Source organism: Narcine bancroftii, chromosome 3, assembly GCF_036971445.1.
Source record: "Narcine bancroftii isolate sNarBan1 chromosome 3, sNarBan1.hap1, whole genome shotgun sequence".
Classification (NCBI taxonomy): Eukaryota; Metazoa; Chordata; class Chondrichthyes; order Torpediniformes; family Narcinidae; genus Narcine; species Narcine bancroftii.
In genome coordinates, this window is record NC_091471.1 from 46,958,685 (window position 1) to 46,983,548 (window position 24,864).

At 38.8% G+C, this 24,864-nt stretch overlaps 1 protein-coding gene and 1 long non-coding RNA gene across 30 annotated transcripts in view; one reads left to right on the plus strand and one right to left on the minus strand.

The window, feature by feature from the left end:
• st8sia3 (ST8 alpha-N-acetyl-neuraminide alpha-2,8-sialyltransferase 3) overlaps window positions 1–14,667 on the plus strand; it is a 51,722-nt gene extending 37,055 nt beyond the window's left edge. For 22 of the 24 annotated variants that reach the window (XM_069923952.1, XM_069923968.1, XM_069923954.1 and 19 more), the window contains 4 exons: window positions 6,724–6,954; window positions 10,099–10,221; window positions 10,875–11,432; window positions 13,023–14,667. In XM_069923952.1, the coding sequence (XP_069780053.1) occupies window positions 6,776–6,954; window positions 10,099–10,221; window positions 10,875–11,432; window positions 13,023–13,308 (1,146 nt within the window). In that variant the 5' untranslated portion in view covers window positions 6,724–6,775 and the 3' untranslated portion in view covers window positions 13,309–14,667. Of the gene's footprint in view, window positions 1–5,519; window positions 5,615–6,306; window positions 6,488–6,723; window positions 6,955–10,098; window positions 10,222–10,874; window positions 11,433–13,022 lie in introns of all 24 variants that reach the window. The other 2 variants (XM_069923953.1, XM_069923958.1) reach the window with 2 other exon arrangements.
• LOC138757135 (uncharacterized) overlaps window positions 1–24,864 on the minus strand; it is a 48,148-nt gene that overhangs the window by 22,279 nt on the left and 1,005 nt on the right. The window contains exons 2-4 of one of the 6 annotated variants that reach the window (XR_011353359.1): window positions 21,645–21,699; window positions 21,220–21,286; window positions 9,722–9,807 (exon numbers count right to left, since the gene is read on the minus strand). This is a non-coding gene — a long non-coding RNA (uncharacterized lncRNA). Of the gene's footprint in view, window positions 1–9,721; window positions 9,808–15,677; window positions 15,880–21,219; window positions 21,287–21,644; window positions 24,859–24,864 lie in introns of those variants that run through there. The other 5 variants (XR_011353358.1, XR_011353360.1, XR_011353362.1 and 2 more) reach the window with 5 other exon arrangements.

Sequence of the window (24,864 nt, forward strand, 5' to 3'; positions counted from 1 at the left end):
CAAATTTAGATAGACAAGCTACAATGCCAAGCAGACATAAATCCTGTTCACCAGATACACCAACCTGAAATGGATAAGCCCTTATAGAGCCCTTACCTCTTCTCTGATATTAATTATGTTCTCTATTTAGATCCTTAGAACTATCCTTGAATGGATAATGAAACTACTACTCTTCTATTAATATATGGCATTAGCCCACGCACAATGTCCATTTATGGATTCAAGTACTACATAATGTTTGATTATCTCTTTAGCCCTTAAGTTTGTAATTGAAATGTCAGTCACAACATCTTAACTCATTGATGGCCAGCAACTGCTAGTACTGTATGAGATCATTGGCCTCTTAAGGCTGCTGAACAACTGGCAAATCAACCCCCACTGCTGGCTTAGACCTGAGGCAGAGAATATTAGAATCATAAAAGCATATTTCTTAGGAAGCCATATGGTCCATCGCATCATGCCTGTCAAAAGTGAACCGACCCTTTTATCTCACCACACAACTTTTAATGCATAGTTGTGCAGATTACAGTTTTTCAAGTGCTATCCAACTACCTTTTAAACATTACAAGGATTTTGATCTCATGCAGAGTGTTCTAAACCCCCTTAACTGCAAAAACAAAAATTGCAGTAAAATAAATAATATAAATTGTAACAGCTAATTAAAATCTGGAATATGTGCTGAACTAGAATGCATAATTTTGAGGGGAAAAGATTATGTACTTGAGGAGGAGAGATGCCTTTGCATTCATTTATAGCTCATAATTAGAATGCCCATCCTCTTCTCCCAATATTCAGTTTCATTGACTTCAATGGAAGCTGAGATATTCTGGCATAATATTCTTTCTGCGCCAGCAATTAACCATAAAATGGGCTGCATTATTCTAAATTTAAGTAATAGTTAATTAAATTGAAGCAGCTAGTTAAAAATACCATGGAAGCATACTTTTGACAGTAAAAAATCCATGTCGGAGAAACTTAGCAGGTCTAACAGTGTACTTTATTTAGCAAATATAAAGATACATAACCAGTGTTTGGGCTTGAGCCCTTCATTAAGGTATGGAATAATGCCCACAGGCATCCAAAGAAAGAGATAGGGGGGAGGAGTGGATGGAGGTGCACAGTCCCAAAGGCAGGAGGTAATAGGTGGAGAAAGAAGGGAGGACACAGCAGTAAGCGGTGGGGGGGGGAGGGGGAGGGGGGAGGGGGGAGGGGGAGGAGGGGTAGGAGGGATGTCTCTGTGAATAAAGAGTGAAGGAGTGGAGAGCTGAGGAAAAGAAGACACAAGGACAGGAAGGAAGGGAGAATGGTGAGTAGGTTAGCAGAAACTGGAGAAGTCAATGTTAATGCCATCCAGCTGGAGAGTGCTCAGATAGAAAATCAAGTGTTGTTCCTCTAATTTGTGGGTAGTCTTGGTGGGATAGTACAAAGCCATGGACAGACATGTGATATGGGAGTGGTTGGCTACTGGTAGATTCCTTTCACTCACGCAGACAAAGCAAAGGTGTTCAGCGAAGCGATCTCCCAGTCTGCGCCCTGTCTCTCCAATGTAGAGAAGGCCACAAAGGGAGCACAGGATGCAGTAGATCACTCCCACAGATACACAAGTGAAGTGTTGCTTCACTTGAAAGTATTTTTTTCAATATTTCAAAAGAGTTATCCATGTAAATTATGAAAATTTTACAAATGGTTTGCGTAGCAGTTAGTGCATGGTTAGTGAGGCAGTTAGCGCAATGCTGTTACAGCGCCAGCAATCGGAACCGGGTTTGAATCCCACACTGTCAGTAAGGAGTTTGTATGTACTCTTCTTGTCCTCATGGGCTTTCCCAGGGGCTCCGGTTTCCTCCCACCATTCAAAATGTACCAGGGGTTGTAGGTTAATCGGATGTATTGGGCAGCATGGGCTCGTGGGCCAAAATAGCCTGTTACCATGCTGTATTCCTAAATATTGTTTTTAAAGTTAAAAATCCTGTAAAATTGATCTGCTCAAGATCGGATGAAACTACAGAGGGTAATGAATGTAGCTCAAAGCATAACTAAAATTTCCTTCCCATACATCTACATCTCCCACTGCCCACTGCCCTGGCAGCCAGCATATTAAAGGATCCATCAAACCTCTTTCCCCTTCTGCTATTGGGAAGAAGGCTTAAGAATGGGAAAACATGCAACACAGGCTTAAAGACAGTCTATTCCCTGCAGCCACCAGGCTCCTGAATGAACCCCAAAAACAGTATCAAGCTGCCCTTGCTTGGTGCTAATTGATCTTCATTTTCATTATAATCCTACTTCCTGTAAGCTGTGCTCTTGACACAGCTCTGTGAAATAACCTGTTAGTCTGTTGGTGGAAGAACCTTTTGTACTGTACTAAGTATTGTGTGACAAATAAACAAAATTTAAAGTTTTTCATTGGGTTTTTTTTCTTCATTGTGTCACTTCAAATTCTCTAAAATTATTTTTTGAATTATCCCAGCTATATTGATGATAGGGCACCTTCTTTGGCTTGGCTTCGCGGACGAAGATTTATGGAGGGGGTAAAATGTCCACGTCAGCTGCAGGCTCGTTTGTGGCTGACAAGTCCGATGCGGGACAGGCAGACACGGTTGCAGCGGTTGCAGGGGAAAATTGGTTGGTTGGGGTTGGGTGTTGGGTTTTCCTCCTTTGTCTTTTGTCAGTGAGGTGGGCTCTGCGGTCTTCTTCAAAGGAGGTTGCTGCCCGCTGAACTGTGAGGCGCCAAGATGCACGGTTTGAGGCAATATCAGCCCACTGGCAGTGGTCAATGTGGCAGGCACCAAGAGATTTCTTTAGGCAGTCCTTGTACCTCTTCTTTGGTGCACCTCTGTCACAGTGGCCAGTGGAGAGCTCGCCATATAACACGATCTTGGGAAGGCGATGGTCCTCCATTCTGGAGACATGACCTACCCAGCGCAGTTGGATCTTCAGCAGCGTGGATTCGATGCTGTCGGCCTCTGCCATCTCGAGTACTTCGATGTTAGGGATGAAGTCGCTCCAATGAATGTTGAGGATGGAGCGGAGACAACGCTGGTGGAAGCGTTCTAGGAGCCGTAGGTGATGCCGGTAGAGGACCCATGATTCGGAGCCGAACAGGAGTGTGGGTATGACAACGGCTCTGTATACGCTTATCTTTGTGAGGTTTTTCAGTTGGTTGTTTTTCCAGACTCTTTTGTGTAGTCTTCCAAAGGCGCTATTTGCCTTGGCGAGTCTGTTGTCTATCTCGATGTCGATCCTTGCATCTGATGAAATGGTGCAGCCGAGATAGGTAAAAATGGTTAGACTCTTGTTGGAAATGACTATTGTCTCAAAATGTTTCTTTCTATTTATCATCTTATGCATGAAGGTTGTCTGACAATGGGCATCCAGGGATAGATTTATTTGCTGAACAGTTATAATTGGAATTAATCTTTGTGCAATCATTATTGAATGTTCCCAGAACAGACCTTATTATCGTAGGAAACTCAATGATGAAACAGCTGAAGATGACTAGACCCTCATACACTGCCTTGATGTCAGATTTGAACATTACTGCCCTGATGTGAAGTGTAATCAATCTCAACTTGTCTCTAGAATTCAGCATATGGCTCTGTGTTGAGGTCAAGGCTGTGATGAGAGCTGAAGCTGAGTAGTGTTGATAAAACCCAAACGTGCATCATTGAATAATGTGCTGCTTGCTACCTTTGCCCCCAGTTTATTCCTTCAGTTTTTTGATGTCTGAGAGGAGACTGATTAGCTTCACCCTTTCTCTAATTTGAATTTACCTTGTAAATTTTCCACATTATTATCGGTAGGTGGATGCCAAAGTGGTAAGTGTACTGGAACTGGTTGAATTCATTCCGTGATTCAAGTCTTCAGTACTCCAGTCCAGACGTTGTTGTCCCCATTGCCTTTGCTGTTTCTGGTGCTCCCTGCTATTTTTTGTTAGGAATGATTGAATAGGCTGAAGTCAAACTCGCGTAATGGTCGGGATCTCAGGAGGATGCTAAAATAGATTATACGCACGGTACTTCTGAATGATCATCCTTCCTTTAGTACTCACTACCGGGCCCTGCCATTGTTGAGGATGGGAGCATTCTTGGATCCTCCCGTTAGCTGTTGGAAGTATCCATTTGTAGAGGCACTGCAGAGCTCTGACCTAATCAATTAGTTCCTAAATTGCAATCCATGATGTGCTGTCTTTGTTGCTTTGTGCTGACACTACTCGGCACCATATTTTTAGTTCCATTTGGTGGAGCTGCTGGCTTGAAGATAATGATAGAGAAGAAACTACACCAGCCCATGATGCGGTGGTTTACTTTTCTGCTCTTCTGGTGGTCTACAGTGCGTGGTGGATGCCTGTATTTGAGCTGACAGATCTGTTCTCGGTCCATCCTGTTCAATGTGTGAAAATTGGTCTTTCTCTCCACAAGGATTGTGCAATAATCACTTTCACATGTGTTATTATGTTCAGGTTCATCCAATACAAGTAGATTGGTCAGAATGAGGGTCCACTTTTATCCCTCCATAACTCAGTAGAGTTGACCTTTAAAAGTTGACTTGCTGGAGTATTTGTGGAAGAAACATTCTCACTGTTTGAAGTATAATGTGACAATAACTTCAAGAGAATAGTTGGTAGCCATAGCCTTCAGGGCTTGGCTGAATCAGTCAGAGATAGTGGTGGACATTAAAATTCATGCTGTGCCACTTGAATGCCTTTATAAAACCGTTACATAAAAAAGCATTATATATAAGCATCGAATCCACGCTGCTGAACATCAAACTGCGTTGGGTAGGTCACGTCTCCAGAATGGAGGACCATCACCTTCCCAAGATCGTGTTATATGGCGAGCTCTGGGGAATCCCTGGGGAAAAACCACTCAGACACAGGGATAATGTACAAACTTCATACAGACAGCACAGGATTCAAACCCTGGTCCCGATGGCTGGTGCTGTAAAGGCATTGCACTAACCGCAGCTGATGGCAAAAGAACTAAAAGTAACTTGAGTTAAAACATTTTTATGCAGCATGTTCATAGGGCCTAAGTGCATTGCCTGGGATAGTAATCAAAGCAGATGAATGGTATTCAAAAGGAATCTGAATAATTATCTGATTTTCCCAGACAAGGTAGGCAAAAGTACACGTTGCATTGTTCTTATACAGTGATGATATAAACCTGATCAGCTGCATAGTATGGCTCTATCCTGTACAATTTTGTGAAAATAATCTGAAGTAGTAGAATTATTAAGGGCCGATAATTAATCTGAGAATATGTATATCTTGTGATAATTGAGATTTGAAAGGCCAGTCCAGAATATTTTCAAGGTGATGTCCATGCAGCCAAGGAGAAGTGCCTGGTATTTATTATTCCAATTTTAAAGCTCTCTGCTGATCATTTCGATGGCTTTAACTGCCTTCAAATGCCATATAGATTTGGTTTTCTACAAATGCGATGCGGCACAATGAGCAGAGCTGCCACCTCACAGCGACAACAGATCAGGTTTAAGCCTCACTTCTGCTACTCTCTGCATAGAGTTCTCCATGTGCCTGCGTGGGTTCCCCTGGGACGGTTCAGTTTACTCCCATATCCAGAAGATGTGGAGACTGGTAATTTCCCCTAGTCTGTAGGTAAGTTGTAGTATCTCAGAGGAATTGATGATAATTTGGGGAGAATAAATATGGGATTGGTGCCATGATGCTTGATGATCAATGTAACTTGGAGACTGGGAGGGCTAGTTTCTGCATTCTACGACTGTAACATTTGGTTTTATGTATCAGTTACCCAATGAATGGGAATGTTGATGAAGTTATGGTCATCTGAATTGGAGACATTTTCTAATGTTAAACTGTTGAACCCATCCAATTCCTAATTGCAGTAGGTACAGCTGGTGATGGTCAGCCAAATGCTGAGCTGAAGGCCAGAGAAACTTTGAAAGGGTTCTTGAGTGGGAGAAAGTTATAAAGTGGGAGGGGAAAAAAGTTGAGACCACGGGGCATGTGAATGCAAGGATGACCATGTTAACGTTGAGATATTGCTCTACTGGCAAACGGGCTCATGGATGGCCAAGGTCTGTTGGAAAATAACTGGCAGAGCTAAGACTGATCTTGGGTTTCAAGAGCATGCTAAAATGGAAGGGAAAGGCTGACAGATTCAGATTCACTAAGGCAGGGTAAAGACAGATGAATTGACAGTCTTCCTTTTGCCCCACATACTCAGAATATTTTCTTTGTGCCCTCTATCATTCTTAATACACCATACGGGATGATATATCCGTCATCTCCTCCATGCCTAACTCTAGTCTTTCTGAAAAATTTCACAGGCATCTTTGCTGTTCCCTCAACCCCTCGTTGACCCATCGCTGAAGGGCGAGGCAGGACTAATTACTTGATGGTATTTTTATCAGCAGAGCGGATGACGTTCAAATAACAATATGCAGAGCCTTGTCTTGTTATTGCAGTGTGCATTCGGACACTTGTTAAAGAGTTCCTCAGACTTGCCGGGTAGGTAAAGGAACACTATTCCGGTCCCATATAGCTTGCAGCCGGGATATAGATGGTGCAGTGTGTCTGTGGAGTGTGGGGGTATCATAGAGCAACGCGACGTATCACCCACGCAACCACCTACCACTTCTGCATTGCAGAATTTCGACTCCGTCCATTTTATTGCACACATTTAAACTGTTTATAACATCCACTCACTCTTCTTTCTCCCCCCCCCCCCCCCCTCTCTTGTTAAGAGAGGCGAATAGATATGGCTCTGATGTCGTTTTACTGTTGAACTGCTGCACTATGAGGATTTGCAGAATGGTTCGTATGGCCAGTGTGCTGGGTTTGGTGATGTTAAGCGTCGCTCTCCTGATTCTGTCCTTGATCAGCTATGTCTCACTCAAAAAGGATAATCTCTTCGCCACCCCGAGGTACCTTGGCTCGGCGGGCCCCAGAATGTACATGTTACACAGTGGATTTCGGTGAGTAAACAAAAAGCAACGCCCTTTGTAAGTGTCGGCTGTGAATGTATCAAATGCAGCCCCGACGCCCGCTTTATTTCTCGATCGATCGGTCATTGGATTAACCTTCAAACCCCCCCCCCAGGCATAGCAACAAAAGCGGCCTCATCTCTTGTTTAGAAAGCTATGATCCTATGCTATGAAGAGCACTTTCAGGCCCCGTGCTTGTGCGCAGAGACGCTGCATCGGATCCTGACATGTTCCATCTCCCTCCCCACCCAATCAGACAGTACGGACCGAGCCGGCATATTTTACATCCGTTCTCCGCCCCCGGGTCGAATCATGTTAAAAAAAATCTCCCTGTTGGAGAGATGGGGGAGGGGGTAATGCCAGATGTTGGGGGGTGGGGGGTTGGATAAACTCGTTCTCATCTCCAGACGTGTAGCTGGCAGCCGCTCTCCGCACAGCTTCCCAGAGGCGTGGCTGAAGCCGCATCGCGCCCCGCGGGGGTCCCTCGAATTGGACCATTTCCGACAGCATCTTGCTGGTGATGGTCCGTGACTTAAGTGGGGTGGAAAGAGGCGGCATCTGCTCCATTGAATCAGAAGTGTTGCTTTAATTGACGTGGATGCGTGAGTGCATGTCCAGGGCTATGACATCAGCTAAGGCTAGTGGCTGTATCAGGGTGGGGTGGGGGTGTTTTGTTTTAAGGCATCAACATTGCAAATTGTAGAATAACCATAATCGTGCTTGAAAGGATTTGTGCGAAACTGACGAATTGCAATGAAGAAAATGTAGAATGGGAATCAAAAAATGTTCCTTTGACAAGGCTGAGCTAAAACTCCAATTAATTTTCCAGGAGCCATTCTAGAGTTAACTATTTCATATATTCATTAAGTAGAATTAACTATTTCATATATTCATTAAGTAGAATTAACTATTTCATATATGCATTAAGTAGAATTAACTATTTCATATATGCATTAAGTAGAATTAACTATTTCATATATGCATTAAGTAGAATTAACTATTTCATATATGCATTAAGTAGAATTAACTATTTCATATATGCAATAAGTAGAATTAACTATTTCATATATTCATTAAGACCTGTTGTTGCATTCCAGATTTTTTTAACGTGCCATAATTTTGCATTAGCGTTTCGTTTTGCTGATGCCTGCTAAAGAAAATGTACATTTTCTGGGTAATACTGTAATTTGTGGAAAAATGTTGGAACGAGAACACTTTAATGCCGCTTTTCAAACCCCTTTCAATGATTGCCTGTTGCAATGTGGTCTTTGCACACACGGCATCCATTTATTGCATCATCAGTAAACTTTCAACAAAATTATTTATATTTTTAGGGTAAGTTGAAACATTTAAATATAAAAGGCTATCTATTACAGAGAAAACAGAATTCTAATGATGGGGTTTATGCAAAACTGGCAGAGGAGATATTGGGGCCAGGCTCCAGCATTTGTTCTCTAATGTTCATGTGTGAAGAGTTCCAGAGCTTGGACCAAAACAGCAGAAAGCATGGGTACCAATAGTGAATAAAAGGCATCAGGGTTGGTCAAATGGTTAGAATTGTGGCAAAGCCTCAACCTTTGTGTCTTCGAAGTGAAAAAATGTGGCATTTTTGGAGAGGGAAAAAAATGTTCACTTCCAAGTTAATACCCTTCATATAAACTGCTATTTTGATGAAAGATGAGCAGGTTTAATCCTCCACAGATTCTGGCAGACTTGCCTGATAATCCAATTTATTCTGGTTATTTTTCTAAAATGAAAAAAAAGTTCTACAACTGGCAATTCCATTAGCAGATTAGATGATATTATATTGGTCATTGAGCAAGAATAGAAATACAAAATATAATATTAAATCTCTTTTATTGAGCTGACAAACCTATCATATCATGTTGGTTATGTTCGCTCCTATCTCATTAATCCATAAGTATAGCCTTGCTTTTACGTTGCATCTTTCACAACCTTGGCTCATTCCAAAGCTTTCCCAGCACTTTCCCTCTACGGTCACGCTTGTTACGTAGACTTGAACTCTGAGCTCGAAACATAACACATTAACATTTACAAGCAGGTCTACCTCTGGATGCCAACCAGCTAAGTTAAAATGTCAAAAATGTTTCTCTATGGATTAACTTCAGGACCATTATCTCCATGTCAAAAAAAAAACCGTCAAATTATGGGTGAAGTGTTGTACAACAAAGGTAAGTAAGAAACAGATGTAATAGAGAGCCATTTAAAATACTCTTAGGTCAGCATGTGGATATAAAAAAACTGGGGAGGGGGGGGTGTTGGATGAAGAGGAAGGGAAGGGATTGATCTTCCACAAAGAAAAATACCTTTGGGGAAGATTGAAAAATTCATACTTGTTTAGAGAGAGGGTGTTGATTATTAGGGTTTTTTTCTTTTCCCTTTTTTTGTTTTTTTTTTCCTCTTTTTAATATTTTGATCTACCTGGTTTATTTTGGAAGGGTGGACACCATTTGTACTATGTATGATCAAGGTTTTATTTCAAATGTACAAATTATTCATCTTTTCTTATATTCCATCTTATGTATTGGATCTATATGTGTGTATCTTTTTTATTCAACTCAATAAAGATCTTTAAAAGAAACATTCATACTCCAATAGAAATGAAAGACACCATCATTGTTTTTTTAAATGCATGTCAAAACAGTGTCACTGGAATATTTCAAGGTTACAGAGAAAGCAGATTGGACATGTCACAGGTAAAGGATTTTGTAAACAATTAGGAGCTTCCAGACTGTACCTGTTGCAAGTGGAAGTGGGCTGGTGTCCCAGAGAGATGGACTTGGGTCATCCTTGACTCTGTATGCCCTTGGAAGAAGCACTTAGCTGTGAAAAGACAGAAGTCCCTATGATTACACAGTAGTAAAATAGAAAATGGAATCTGAGAAAAGGCATGACAAGAGACAGGAATGCATATAATCATGTGCCAGAGGGAAAAGAGTTGAGATTTTCTATCAGAAACAACTCTCAGCTAAGATACAACTATCCCCATTGGATGGAGTCATTTTTATGTCGTGATATACTGAGATGTAAAAAATGAGTGTGAATTCTCATGGTGTCCAATGGAGGTGAAGCAGTGGTCATCAATGCAAATTAAACTGGTGATTTTTCTTGTAGGTCGCAGTTCGCTTTGAAGTTTCTGGATCCTGCCTTTTTGCCAGTTGGCAGTGACAGTGGCAACAATATCCACAGCAAGTTTACAAAATGGGCTTTCAACATTACTTCCTTTTTACAGCAAAGGTATATCTTGTCCACAAAAGTAAACTTTCTAAGTGCTGCCAAATTACAAGTCAGGTTTCATTCCTCCTTATTCATATTTTTAGACTTTTCCATTTTACTTTATGACAAGCTTGGAAGATAAATCCTGGCCATCCCCTATTTATTGCTTCCATGAAAACCGGCTTTCAGATAGAAACAAATTTGATATTTCATGGGCTGTTACAATAACCTATAAAGATGGGTCGGCACAACATGGAGGGCTGCAGGGCCTGATCTATGTGGGTGAAATGGTTGGCAAAATCGGCCGAATATCAATAAGGAGCCCAATTCAGTTACAACATCTTAATTAAGATTTTATTTCCTTTTCAATATACTTTTGTTTTTTAAATCCTATCTCCATTTTCTCATCATAAGAGAAGTGAAACTCGAAAATCTGTGGTTGAAGTAAAAACACAATACTGGAAAAACAGCAGAAACCAGCGTTTCTCGGGCTTGAGCCCTTCGTCAAGGGAGGTCTCTATCTTTGCTACATCCACAAAGTTTATCCAGCATTGTGTGCGTTTTTATCCCCTAAGAGTTTACTGAAAATTATTTGGAGACGTTTATTTTTGGAATTCATGCCCAGAGTCGTGACTGAACTGAAATCATTAATTGGTCGCCTGTTGTTCATTTAGGAAAGACATCAGTCGCTACGTGGACGTTTTTAAAAATTTCACACTGATTAAGAAGAACGTGCGGGTTGGACAGTTGCTGCACTACGACTATTCCAATCACAAATACGTTTTTTCTGTGAGCAATAGCTTCCGATCATTACTTCCCGAGGTGGCCCCCATATTAAAGATGCACTACAACACTTGCGCAGTGGTTGGGAACAGCGGGATCCTGACAGGAAGCACTTGTGGGGCTGAGATTGATAAGTCCGATTTTGTGTTTCGCTGCAACTTCGCACCGACCGAAACTTTCGAAAACGATGTCGGGAAAAAAACGAACCTCACCACCTTCAACCCAAGCATCCTTGAAAAGTACTACAACAATCTCTTCACGATTCAAGATCGAAATAAGTTCTTTCTAAATCTGAAGAAGCTGGATGGAGCCATTCTTTGGATCCCTGCTTTTTTCTTTCACACTTCTGCTCCCGTCACGAGAACGTTGGTCGATTTCTTTATTGAGCACAGAGCGCAACTGAAGGTCCAGTTGGCCTGGCCTGGGAACATAATGCAACATATCAACAAGTAAGTTGGAAAGAACTTTTCCAAGCCAATATTTGTGATTGAAACGCTTTTGTTTTCATTAATTCGCTTCCTTCATTAGGTAATGGTTTGAATTCCATTAACTCTGTCCCAATTCAATCACGTGGATCGAGCAAAATGTTACCATTCTTCACTTATAACCCTCAAAATGATCATCGATACCACAATGAGAAATAAATGAATTCCAAATAAAAATCACGCAAGTCCACCTGTAAATGGCAGTCTTCCAATTGCACCCTTGTGATCTCAACACACCTCACCACCTTATTTATTTATATTGTCTGCCTGTGAGTGCATTTAAGCCGCGGGGATGTTTCATCATTTCGGGCCACATTCTTCACAACCAACGCAATCTGAAGCAATTTATCTTCATCCTTCTGGAATTAGTGGTTTTCCGACATTTCAACTTGTATTTGTTGCTGGCACCCACGACGTTTGGAAGATTAACTCAAGCAAACCAAAGTCCCCCATTCTCATTCGGTATTTTGAACTCTTTCAATGTTTTAGTATCTATGAACAGTCCAGCTGGAAATCAGCATAATTTTTAATAATAATTGGATTCATGACATTTGAAACCACAATGTGATAGGTGCAATTTGAAATATTGGATAAAGTTATGTTCCCTGTTTAAAATTCATTGATTTTATTGCTGACAGACATATAGTGGTGAGCGAATTTTCTCACGAGACGTGGTTATTTGTACCCACCCCTCGCTTACTGAGCTGGAACCATTCCCCACCGTCCCAACTCACGCTGTTCAATCGTCCCCAAGCTTATCCAAGCCAACTTACTAGAGCTAATCGAGAGAAAAAAACTGCAAATGTTGAAGTTCTGAATTTTTTTTTAAAAATCAAAAGACGCTCAGCGTTTATGAATTAATGAATTTTTTTAAAGAAGTTTTAGTCGACCTTTTCCAGAACATGGAACTAACATTTTAGTCTGCAAGTCGATAGAACAAGTCCAAACACTCCGCATTGAAATCCCAAACGCAAACCGACTACCAGAGTCTGCCCCTTATTTCTTTTAACCTGAGTTCTAGTTGCGGGTTACCACTCTTTTTCAAACTATATTCACATGTACCCTCACTGCAGCAAGGCATGTACTATCCAAGAAAAGGTTACACATTCAATTACCAGTGGAATGAGGTTCCAACGTATTTCGAACCCCTGCATGATTGGCGCTGGGAATATGTAAAGATGACATTTATTTGGAATAGACTAACCAAAAAAGTCACATGTAAGCATACAGGAATAGTCTGAGTAATCGGCAAACAATGGACACATGTAAGAGTAGCCACAGTTGGTCTCTTAGATTTAGGCAAGATACTCTATAATTGCCCCTTTTAAAAAAAAAACAGCATTTCCCGCCGAGGGTAAGGTTGAGAAACCGAGAAACGTTGAGAGAAATGACTTAAGAAATACAGAAATATGTGGTGGACAAATTGAAAGACTTTGGGAAATAGAGAAGTGAGCACTTCCAAGAAGGGGGCTGTATACTTCACGGAGGAAAAAGTATATCGGTTATTTTAATTTGGAAAAAAAAAGTTTGTGAACCTGTTTTGTTGTTGAACAGATACTGGAAAACCAAACAGCTGTCTCCAAAGCGCTTAAGCACGGGAATCCTGATGTATACATTGGCATCTGCCATTTGCGAAGAGATTCATTTGTACGGATTCTGGCCTTTCGCCTGGGATCCCAACACAGGGAAAGAACTGCCATATCACTACTACGACAAAAAGGGAACAAAGTTCACTACGAAATGGCAGGAGTCCCATCAACTTCCAGCAGAATTCAAGCTGTTGTTCAAGCTACACACGGAGGGCTTGACAAAACTGACCCTTTCACATTGTGCCTCTTAATGTGAAGATTTTGAAATATGTTTCATCTTCCTTGTTCATTTTGTATTTCAAATGCATTATGTACACAGTGGGTAAGCACTCTCTTGGCGACGCGACTTCGACACATCTCAAAATAATTTTAACACTGTGGGCCTGACGTGTTCCTGAATCCTCGTGCACCGTGGTAGCAAACATGTATTTTATATTTCAATAGAAGTGCTTAGCCGTGAATTTTGATGCTTTCTTTTTTCATACACAAGTGAATGTATTGCATTATAAGAATTTGTTTGTACGTGATTATTTACTGATGGGAGGAGCCCTATTACTGCGAAGAGAGGCGGCAGAAAATGGGCTGGCGATATCACATCTGGCCAGCCGTGTCAGCAGTGCAGGCTAGAGAACTCGACTGATATGTTAGCTGGAGAACCCAAACAAAATAAGAAAAGAAATAAATGTCAGCCTTGCCAACTTTGTCCATCCCGTTCATGAACACTGGAAAGCTGAAATTGTTCTGATTGTCTTAAAGAGTGACAGAAAAAATATTAAAACGAGAGAAATAAATCCGACTGATTTCCCTCAGCCCGACCAATCACCTGTCAATGGTCAATTATAAAAAGTCATAGCCTTCACCTTTGATATTGTCTGCAGGGAGTTCCTACAATTAAATTAATTGCAGCCTTCATTAGTTCGTAAAGTTTTTGACCAATTTAGGTTTTGACATCGACTCCATCTGCTCTGGCTGATTTAAAAGGCCAAGCAAGCCTGTAAAATGAAATGCAACTCCTGGTAAATAAGGTTACGAGAGAGAACAGTTAGACAAAGAGACAACCCCGTCAAACAATCGTTTTATTACTCGTCTCAACAAATACGTGAGAAGTGATGCCTCGCGTAGGATTTGAAGGACACGGTTGAATGCTAGAAGATTGCAAAATAATAGTTTATTTAAACATTTCTTCAAATAAAATGTAATATCTCTGATCTACTTATATCGTTGTCAAGGTGGACATGCAGTCTTTTGTACATACTGTTTCGCAATTTTTTAAATCATCAAACTTTTGAACCGGTATTAAAGAAAAAAAGTTATTTCGTTAACGGTTTGAAAGAAGATCAAATAATTATTAAAGTTACATTGAATACTTTCATTGGGTTACCAACTTCAAGATTGTATGCCTCTGCTGTTCTGTTAATGCAGACTTTTCAAGAAGGATTATATGCTCTGTTGTATTAGGAAATTGAACATTTTTTTTTGTTGAATCAACCTCCATATTTTTCTTACGCTTGTGAATGTTCATCTATATAAAATTACTTGTTAAATTATATGAGAACGTTGTTTTACTGGCTTGAGGGATTGATGTTGAATGTATAAATATTTTAAAACTGCTTCGTATTCTCATTGTTCGTAATATATTAAGAAATCTCCGTTAAAGATATTACAAAGAGTTGTGTCATGGAGAATCCAAATTCTCTTCAAAGGTCAAGAACATGTTAGACTTAATGTCCCTGTTGTACGATGGGATTGGCTCTGTCGGTCTGTTTGAAATGTGGGTGGGGGGGGGGGGGTGGGATGACTACAATGAGGGTAGAAGTACAATTTTTTGCGTTAAGTTTACTGAGGTTTCTTCGAAATAAAGAACATCTTTTAGGCTTAAAGACCATCTATCTGCATGTTTACGGTCATTTGGAAACATGGCGTCTCGTTGAAAATAGAGACACAATTTTAATTCAAATTTACCTCGCCATGTAATTCGACAAGATTCAGATAGAGCGGTGTGATTATATATTTTGAAAATATGCATTTTATCAGTCCATTGGTCTTCAGAAATGGTTTCACCTTTAGCCTTAATTTAATTACACCATTACAAAATGAGGACCGAATATATTTAGACAGGTAGAGGGAAATGAAGCGGTTAAGCAGTGGTAGATGCGGGTTCGATTTTAATATTTAAGGAAAAGTTGGATAGGTATATGGCCCGAGAGAGGCGTGGAAGGTTATGGGCCGGGTGCGGATCAATCGGACTAGGTGGGAGAAGATGTTCGGCATGGACTAGAAGGGCCGAACTGGCCTGTTTCTGCGCTGTAGTTATATGGTTATAAGCAAGAATATAACAGGCGTCTGGAGACGCAGCATACTTTTTAGAGTTCAAGGTTCTGGAATCGTGACTTTCAGAGAAACTTATATTCAAAGTTTTTTGTCACAAAATATGTGTCATTTGTTGTAACTTCTGTGAACGTTACATCCAGCTGCAACAAAGGAACGGAAAATAAAGGAATATACATCAGTGTTTATTAGAATGGGATTAAACCCTAGTCAAAAAAAGTCGCTGCCATTATAATGCACACAACATCGGAACCACTGCACCGATTCTTTTCTGAACGAAGGATAAACTTGCCTTGAGCCAAACTCTTTCCTGGACTGAGGAGATTGACCAGTCTGCATCCACATTTCCTGGCGATTTGAAGGTGAAACAAAATTCAAAGAGACGTGGAGGATGGGGGTGGGACTGAACTGGTTAACAACCAATGGACACTGTCTCGGAATAAGGACACGGTTATTTTTGAAAGATAAAGTGAAGCTTCTTAATTTGAATGGTTGCGGTGATTAGTTTTGCAGTGTGGTCGAGGTAGATATCGATAGATATTTGTATACAGAATTTAGGAAATCTAGAGATTTGAACATGGAGCGGAGAAGTTGAATTCATCTATTTAAGCGGTGAATGGTGGAACTTTCATAAAGGGGCCGAATGCCCTGTCGCTCCTATTTTTTTTTCACACCATAAACGTCTAAATTTGAGATTTGCAGTTCTAATATGGCCATCGCATATCAATATTAAATAAAACACCATCCGGTTTCGTCTTTCTCAAAAGTTTTATCTGTCCCATAAAGTGGGAATCTTTAATGTGGTTATTTATTCTGCAGTAAATTTAAATTTAAGGTGCGAATGAAATATGAGATGGCTGCCTGTTGTTTTCACCCAGATAAAGTTTTATTAAATTGACTCCACTGCATTTCTTAAAATATTTCTGTAAATATCATTAAAAAGCCTTTGCCAACAACTGCTTTGCCGATCTTCCCAACATAACTACACAAAAGCAAAATCGTCAACTTGTGATTTGGACACATTTTCTTTCCAATTTATTAAAATATTTTTCGAACAACTTAAAATTGATTATTTTTCCAGAAACTATGAATGTGCTCATTACATAATCAATACCAATGCAGCATAACAGCCCCAACAACATCAAAGATCAAGAACAAAGGGAACAATTTGCTTTTATCAAAGTACTAACAACTCACACGTATAGCGATTAAAGTTGGTGCCTGAAAGTTTGTATCTTTTTACATCTGCAAAACTTCCTACAATTGTCACCTTTGTAAGACCAAGTTATCATTTAAGTAATCATTAGTAAGCCGGTGATTATTTTATTTTAAACCGAAAAATACAAAGAAAACATTGAGTACTTAAACTGGAATATGTTATAAGCAAGATGTCAGTCAACCTTTAGCAATGAAACATGTCAATAAATGTGTGTACAGTTTGATTGAATGCTATATGCCAATAGCAAGAAATCAGGCGATACGGGTACAGTTTTCCCATTACTTTCGAAATACGAAAGGAAAATAAAAGTGAAAAGAATGTGTAACAACCTATTCCGCGGGGTGATTTATCGGTGATAAATAATTTGCACGATTTTTGTGAACAGTGCTTGTGTTTGCAAAACACACGTGGGACGATTTGGTAGAGCATTTGGGTCAGTGTGGTTTAATATCCAATCATTTTCACTACGATTCATTAACACTCCTGTGTGAGCACATTAAAAAAAAACCAGCCGTGGAACAGTTGGAACAAAAAGTTATTTTGCCATGTATCGATAAGTTGGTAAGTAGCGTATCTTTCATTGCCTATCGCCATCACTTGTTAAATGAGGAGAAATAAAGCACGCTGATTAAATAAACTCAGGCGAGAGATATTATCACTCAAGTTCGGCACCGAGAAGGGAGTAAACAACTTATTCTGCATTGCTTGAATGGTTGTTACAGTGTAAATAGTTGATTAAATTCTCAGCGGTCATTAAATGTACATGGAAACAGTTCCTAAGTGTCTCCATTAAATCTAAATTATAACTTCCCGCTTCTCGAACAAATTACAAGTATAACTCCACCAAGAAATCTTTCCAGTTACTAAAACTATTATTTTTTATTTGAAAAGCTGGGATTACACTTAATACGTGAGTACAGTTCATAGAAAATAAATGGGCAGTGATTACATATTTACAATCAACATGAATTTATATTCTAGCCAGTGAATGGGTAAGATGAACTTGAGTGTTCTGTTTAAAACAATGCGACCTTCTCAATTTCAGCGTGATGTTGAAATATAAATGCACACGTCGAAAACGTTCAACTCGGATACGGTGATCAGGTTACTGATAGGTGAAGCCACACATTCGTTATTTATTCTGAACGTTTTCCGTTTGAGGACTGAAGACTCGGGATTGAGACAATTATCTACACCGTGTGTTAAATGATACCCCAACCCACAGATAAAGGTGGATTTGTACCTTTGCGACACTCACGAGAAAATAATAATTAATTGTAAAATCGACTGAAGTTAGTTGTTATCTTTTGAAAATGATCGCGAGCAGAAACACTTGTAGATGTTGGATCAAAAATAATGGAGAAACCTGGGTGATATTTTTATGTCATCAATTTCTTATAGCAATGTCTTGTACGTCAAATGAATTTAATACCAACTATGTATTAGTATTATATTCGCATTATAAATATTATTGTAAATATACATTTCAATTATCCATGACTGGAAAGATACAGCAACTAAACACTTTGACAATATTTTGTTACTTAAATGTGGGCTTCATAATTAATTATTTGTGAGTTAAATTCGTGAGTGATATGTGAATAAATATTAAGATATACTTGTAGGAATAGCACGTTAACATTAAGTATTATGTAACTCTGTTGACCCGTCTAGTAAATGCAATCCATAAATGGCCCATGCGTAAATTGTTATTAATCATTTTCAGAACAAACTCCATGGAAACACTGCTGCACAAGGCAGTGTCCTAGATAGTGATAAACGCGGTGATCAACGGATGGGGGTTTTCCTCAAAGAAACGTCCCAAGTTGACGATGTACCATTATGATCTGAAGGCTAATGTACTGTGATAAATCTCATAAAACGAAAGGGATCGTGGCTTATTTCTTTGAGTTGTATTTCTGTAGATCACTTCGAAAGCCGGCAGTACTGCAAATCAAGAACACGGTTTAAAAACAAAACGGTCAAACGCGATTTTAAAATAGTTTCACAAAAAAAAACATGTAAAAAGAGTTATCGGTTATTTTCTCCTGGATGAGTAAACGTTCATTATTACAACAGATAACGCGAATAATTAAGTAGAACCGCGGAAGAACAGTGTGAGGGCAGCAGTTCGGGATTAATTCTCAAATCTTCTTATCCAGAGCTTGCAAAAGAAATGGGCCCAGTCCGGATCCATGAAAAGAAATACTTTATGGTGTATTTCTTTAAATAGAGCTCTTAAACAATTTGCAGTGTCAAGTGTTAACATCAGGCTCCTCCACAAAAGTTGTTGAAATGTTGTTCACTGTAAATTGAGTTCTGTTTTCCATATTACAAACGTTTTCATCTTGCATCACCCCCGACATTACTGAACTTGTGGTGTTAAAACAACAAGCTGGTTGTTGTTGAAAAAGGAAGACTGCTCCATATTTTGAAAATTCCATCTATTCTACATGTTAATCGATAAGGTGAAATCAAAACTTATGACTAAACCAAGTATTGCTTCAGGCGTTAACAAATCTAACGAAAATCTATTAAGGCTGATTCTATGAAGTAATATAATAATCCAACGAAAGCGAATGAACCACAGTTCACGCAAATCTAAGATTTGACTTTCTCTTGTTCTTTTCTAATCACGATTTTTAAATTTTAAATAAATTCATGATATCTTAATTTAGGAGATTTTACAAATGTTTTGCGGAGTTCTTGTTACTCCGTCTTCTCTAAATTATTTTAAATAATCTCTTGGTGCATTGTATTACAATGTTAATGATTAGATAATCTCATTAACACATTAAAGAAATCCATCAGATGAACATTCGACATTATACTTGGTCTGACATTCTTCCCTCCAAAAGTAACTGTGTATGATGGACTGGTAGTCAGACAATTCACGAGTAAGAAGTTTGTAATGCATTGGATCCGCTATCATTTCATTGAGCTTCGAATATGAGCAGCGATGTGCAGGGTTAATGTCAAAAGAGCTGCAAGGAGAGGTCTACGAGGGCCAATAAAGTCCAAACAATGTAGACAGCGTGGCAGTTTACCAAAATCTGTGGTGGTTCGCGATACCACACCAGACCAACCCATCATGTATATGTTTCATTTGCTTTTCATTCATTTAATAAAAATATGACAACCGTAGGGTGAATTTTGCGGGTTATGTGCATGGTTTCTTTAGGAGTGGAAAAGAGCTGTTACTAATAATGTTACCATATGCTCAACAATAGGCATTAAATTAAGATGGCTTATTGCGTTCTTTTGCTGTTCCGGGGTAAAGTTATACTGTCATAATTCAAGTAAATGGCTCTCGAGCTCAAAAAGTGTGAGAATTATGAACTTCAGTTGTGTGATGCCAAAACTAAATCATGTGCTAGAAGATGTGGCAACTCATAATGATTGGAGGTGTGGATCATCCAAACCTTGTTTCAAGATAAAACGCGAAGATTCAAACATGATAAAAGATTCTCTCTCTCTCTCTCTCTCATATATAAAATTATAAAGCAAATCATTATGAAATATAACTGATTCTGCCATTGTACACACATTAAAAGAAAGCGCTATTTAATCTACTATCAAGAATTTTAAGTGTGTTATTGACCTAACGTTTCTACCACAGATAACATTTTCCTTCAATAACTTCCTTGAAGTTGGTCAATATTTGAAATATACCTATATAGTTTGTTTATAATTCCCCATTATTTTGAAACGTGAATGTGAGCTTTTTCATCTTGGCTGTAATATTTCAAATATATGTTTTAATACATTACTCACTGAAGTATAAAATACAGCAAAACATAACAATATCAACATTTAGATCATTTCAAGAGAGAAAAGTGAGCAGCGAACTTTTGAATACATTTTGTTGAGTTAAATATAGATTCGTTTAATACCTGTATTATAGAAGCTGAATAACAGAACCCCCTTTTTTTAATTTTGAGCTGTGAATCTCACTAATAAACACAAAATGTTGACCGAGATTACATTTTAAATGCACACAAGGCAATTACTCTTTGATACTGCAGCTCCAGATGTAATGCAGCTTTGCATTCAGACCAAATCAACTGCAACTTGTGCCTCCTTTTATAAGGAACAATAAATAGATTTTATGCGTAGCTGCCTTGCAACAAAGGTGCCTCACGCCAAATATTGTCTCCATTGCTTGGCCTCTTAACAATGACATTTTCCAGCTCAATGAAAAGTTTAGAACTGCATCCGTACAAATCCAAGTTGCCTTTGCAACTAATAAGCAATGAAACACATAAAACAACATCATTTATTTTAAAGAACAATTGGCAGAAACTCAGCATTATCTTGACCTAATAAGGCATTTGTAAATATTTTATTACTAATTAAATAATCTATGACCTTGCTTATTTTGTATCTGCTTTAATGACATAAGAATATGCATCGCCAATTTAAGATGTGTGATTTTATTAAAGATAATATACTACGTTATTATGACCAGAAATTTGTTGGACAAGTTAAGGAATTGAACACTACAGATGACAGAAAGAGCTGGCAAGTGCAATCGATTCGAAATATTTTTGTTCTCTGTGCTATCGTTTACGCGTTACTGATTAAAAGGAAAAGTAGAAAGGTTGAGGGTCCTGACCGTGAAAAGTCGTCCTGTGCTTCCAATGTTTGCGGAGTGAAACACACATTCGAAGTTACCTAAGCAGCTACGCAACACAGACAGATTTCAAAATACAAATAAGATTTTAAACACATAAGAAGTTTTTTTTTAATTTATTAAAACGCGCGCTCGTCTTTAGATTGGAAAAAGATGGTTTGCTTATTGACTCATACATGAGCTAATACAACTTTCAAAATTTACATTTGCTTATTTTATGTTACATCCCCCATTCCCAACACCGATAGTTTCACTTTTAAAGGGATCATTCTTGTACACAGGGCCTACATTGTGATCACCATTGAGCAGAAATGTTGATCAATTAATAAACAGTTTTCTTCGAGAAATGTGGGCCAATTAAACGGAGAAACTTTAAACTATGATTGTAAATGAAACCATGTACTTACCGCAGACCTGTTCCTAAGGTTTGTGCTGCCCTATATTTAGTTCTTCATGGCGGTGCTAGAACACAGATGCATATATGGGTTGACTGTTTGTAAGTAACGCTGGCATGGGGTCTGCAGCAAACTGAGCTCAATCAATACCCATTGCACTCACATGCCAGATGGTTTGTAGAGAACCAAATAAAACATTTCAGATCGACCCACAAGCATTCATTTTTTTTTAACTTTAAGGTATTCTTCACTAACGCTAGATTCAGTGTTGTTAACGCTCAAATGAGATAAAACTGTAATTGAAACAAATTGTAAGTAAAGCCATTTCAAGCAGTTTTAAATGTGCTGCAGTCAGATTAAATTTGACGTAAGGTACAACGCGATTAATCAGTTCAATGTCTTTGCAGGGCAAACAAAGGATTTGTTTTTGTATTTTGTATCCATGACAATAAAAGAATATTGAGTTCTTGAGTTGATGAAGAAACATATCAATGTGTTAAAATGTGTTTTGATTGTGGTTAATTGCTTGTTTACATTTACATGTAGACTAAATAGTAAGTTTATTCCTCTAAAAAAAACCTTGCTGCACTCTTTCGATTGAAGTCAGCCACCTGCGATATTAACCGTGTCCCTTTCAGATGTTGACTGACCTGCTGCTTATCCCTAGCAGTTCCTCTTTCCCTCCTTCAGATTTCCATTTTACGGTTTTCCCTTTTCTATATTTGCCACTGCGTGATCGTTCCCTTTTAAATGAAGCATGGCTTTGTATTTGAAACAGTTAAATTAATCAAGACAGTCTATGGAAATCACTCAGCAGTGTTTGTAATTCATCGTAAAGTCTATAACCAACACGAAGGGGCATTCTCATTTTATGGATGGGTCATTTAAACAAATCGAACTTTATTGGCGGCATACTAATTTTATTTTAACTTCATATCAAAGCACGCTAACAACCGTACTAGGTTACAATTAATAAACACAGCGAGTTGAGTGCTAATGTTAAACTAATTGGTAAACTATGTTAACCACGCACAGAATTCCACCCCCCACCCCACCCACTCTATAAGATCACGCTGTGTTTGGAACCTTTTTGCATAAATACGCAGAAAGAGGACGCGGGAGTGCGAATGGATATGAGATGAATGGATAATTAGAAAAACAAATGAAAGGGGAAAATATAAAGAAAGGAATGGGAATGGATAGTGAGAGCTTAAAATCGAATGCATCAGAAGAATGAGGAGCGTGAGGGAAGATTGGAATATATGGAGAGATAAGGGAGATAAAGCAGGACATGTTAAAATGGAGAGGGGGAAAGAATACAGAAAATTAAGCAAGAAAGTGGAGGGGGTCTAGAAAAATGTATCGAATTTATGAGAGAAGTGGCAGTGGCTTAGAATTAGAGATGAAAAGAGAAAACAGTAGAGTGAGTCAGTGGAAATGAAGAGTGTGGGTGTGGGGAAAGGGAGGAGAAAATAGTTTTAAAATGAAGGAAAAATATAGAGAAATTGACCTGGGAGTGGAAATAGGTTGTTCGGTGAAAGGGGAAGCCTTTTGCTTTGAAGAGGGAAGATAATCTCGTTCTTTACGTCGGAAATCAAAATGACAATCGACAAACGCAATGTTTCAGCGATAAATTTAATTACAGAAATTAATTCTAAAATATGCAGGTTTATCTGATGAAACGCTCCGTCTATCTTTCCGCGGACTTGTGCGCATGTTACATGGGCCAAGCTAATTATCTGCTGCAATCGGGTTCATTATAAAAAGTTCGTCTGCTGCATTTATCAATGGCGCATGGTTTTTAAGGAAGTCTAACCCGATGACTGACGTCAGCCGCACAACGAGCCACATTAAATCTTTTTTTTCTCTCTCTCAACAGAGAAAATGCTGGATGCTGCAAATCAATTCTCCAAACAGAACAGGTACTCCTTACAAGTTCTCCAGTTTCTTACAAGTTTGCTAACAGCTGAAAGTCAGGGGAGGGATATTTATCCGTCAGACCCCGCTGCTCTTTGACAGACGATCAAAAGAAACTAGGTCACGCATTTCAGGCTCTTTTGCAGCCCCTGTCCTTAATTACTGCCCCCTAAACAATGGGCGCATCTGCGCAACCTCCCCACCTTCCTTGTAAAGTCAAAACCTAGAGGAGGAAGGGCAGATACGATCATCCTTTACCACGTTTGGTGCTAAAACTATAAACCAATTCAGATAATGTATTCAAAATCAATTCATTTCTAATAACATCTTCTTTACAATTATTATAGTCTCCAAATTATCAGTTGCAACGTTGTCTCTCTGTTTTTAAACAGGCTGTCTTTGTGCAACATTCACTACTTTCAAGTCCAATCGAGAATTTGCAAATCATCTGTAAGATGTTACTTCGTAATTTAGGATTTTTCTGTTATCCCACCAGACCTTAAATGATTTACATTCTGTCAAAGTATTTTTCCACATGTCAACTTTGGATTAAATGATTTTTTTAAAAATCAAATTTAGACCTACGTCCTTTGCAATATATAGACATTTACATTTTTTTTAAAATATTCAAAATATCTATTTACTATTTTTCTTAATATTTCGAGGTGAGTAGTTGTCAGTAACTGTCAGACCGAACACTGGAAATCCGCGATGAGACCGAATTGATTCTTGGGTTTGTGGTGCGCCGTGTTGTCTCCAGACATTGTTAGATAGAGTTGATTATATATTTACAATAGAGTGGGGAATTTTATCCATTAATTAACACAAAATCCGGAGAGAGTTTTGGAAATGCACTGTACTGTACACATAAGGCAACATCTTATGGTCTGCACACAACTAAAAGTAACCAATCTAAGTTTTACATTATCTATAAACAGGAGAGCATAACCTTAAATTAAATTTACGTGATTTTCATGGCTTTGGTGGAACGTAGCTCGGATATTTCCAAAAGGAGGAACCTATATTGAACCCGTGATGACACCGCAATCTTAAACCGTAGATACTTATAAAAATGTATCTGTACATAAATTTGCAAAAACACAATTGAAATGAACTCCTGTTAAAAAGATTGATTTCTGTCCTTCACTTTGGATTTGAGTGAGCTAACTTAATACAACTTAAATTGTAACGATTGTAAATTTGAACAAAATAAATGTGTCTTTTAAATCAATACCGGAACTGGAATCTCCAAAATAAATTCGAAGTTAATGACCTCTCTGATCAGTACAAGCAGTAAGAGGGTAAGAAAACACTG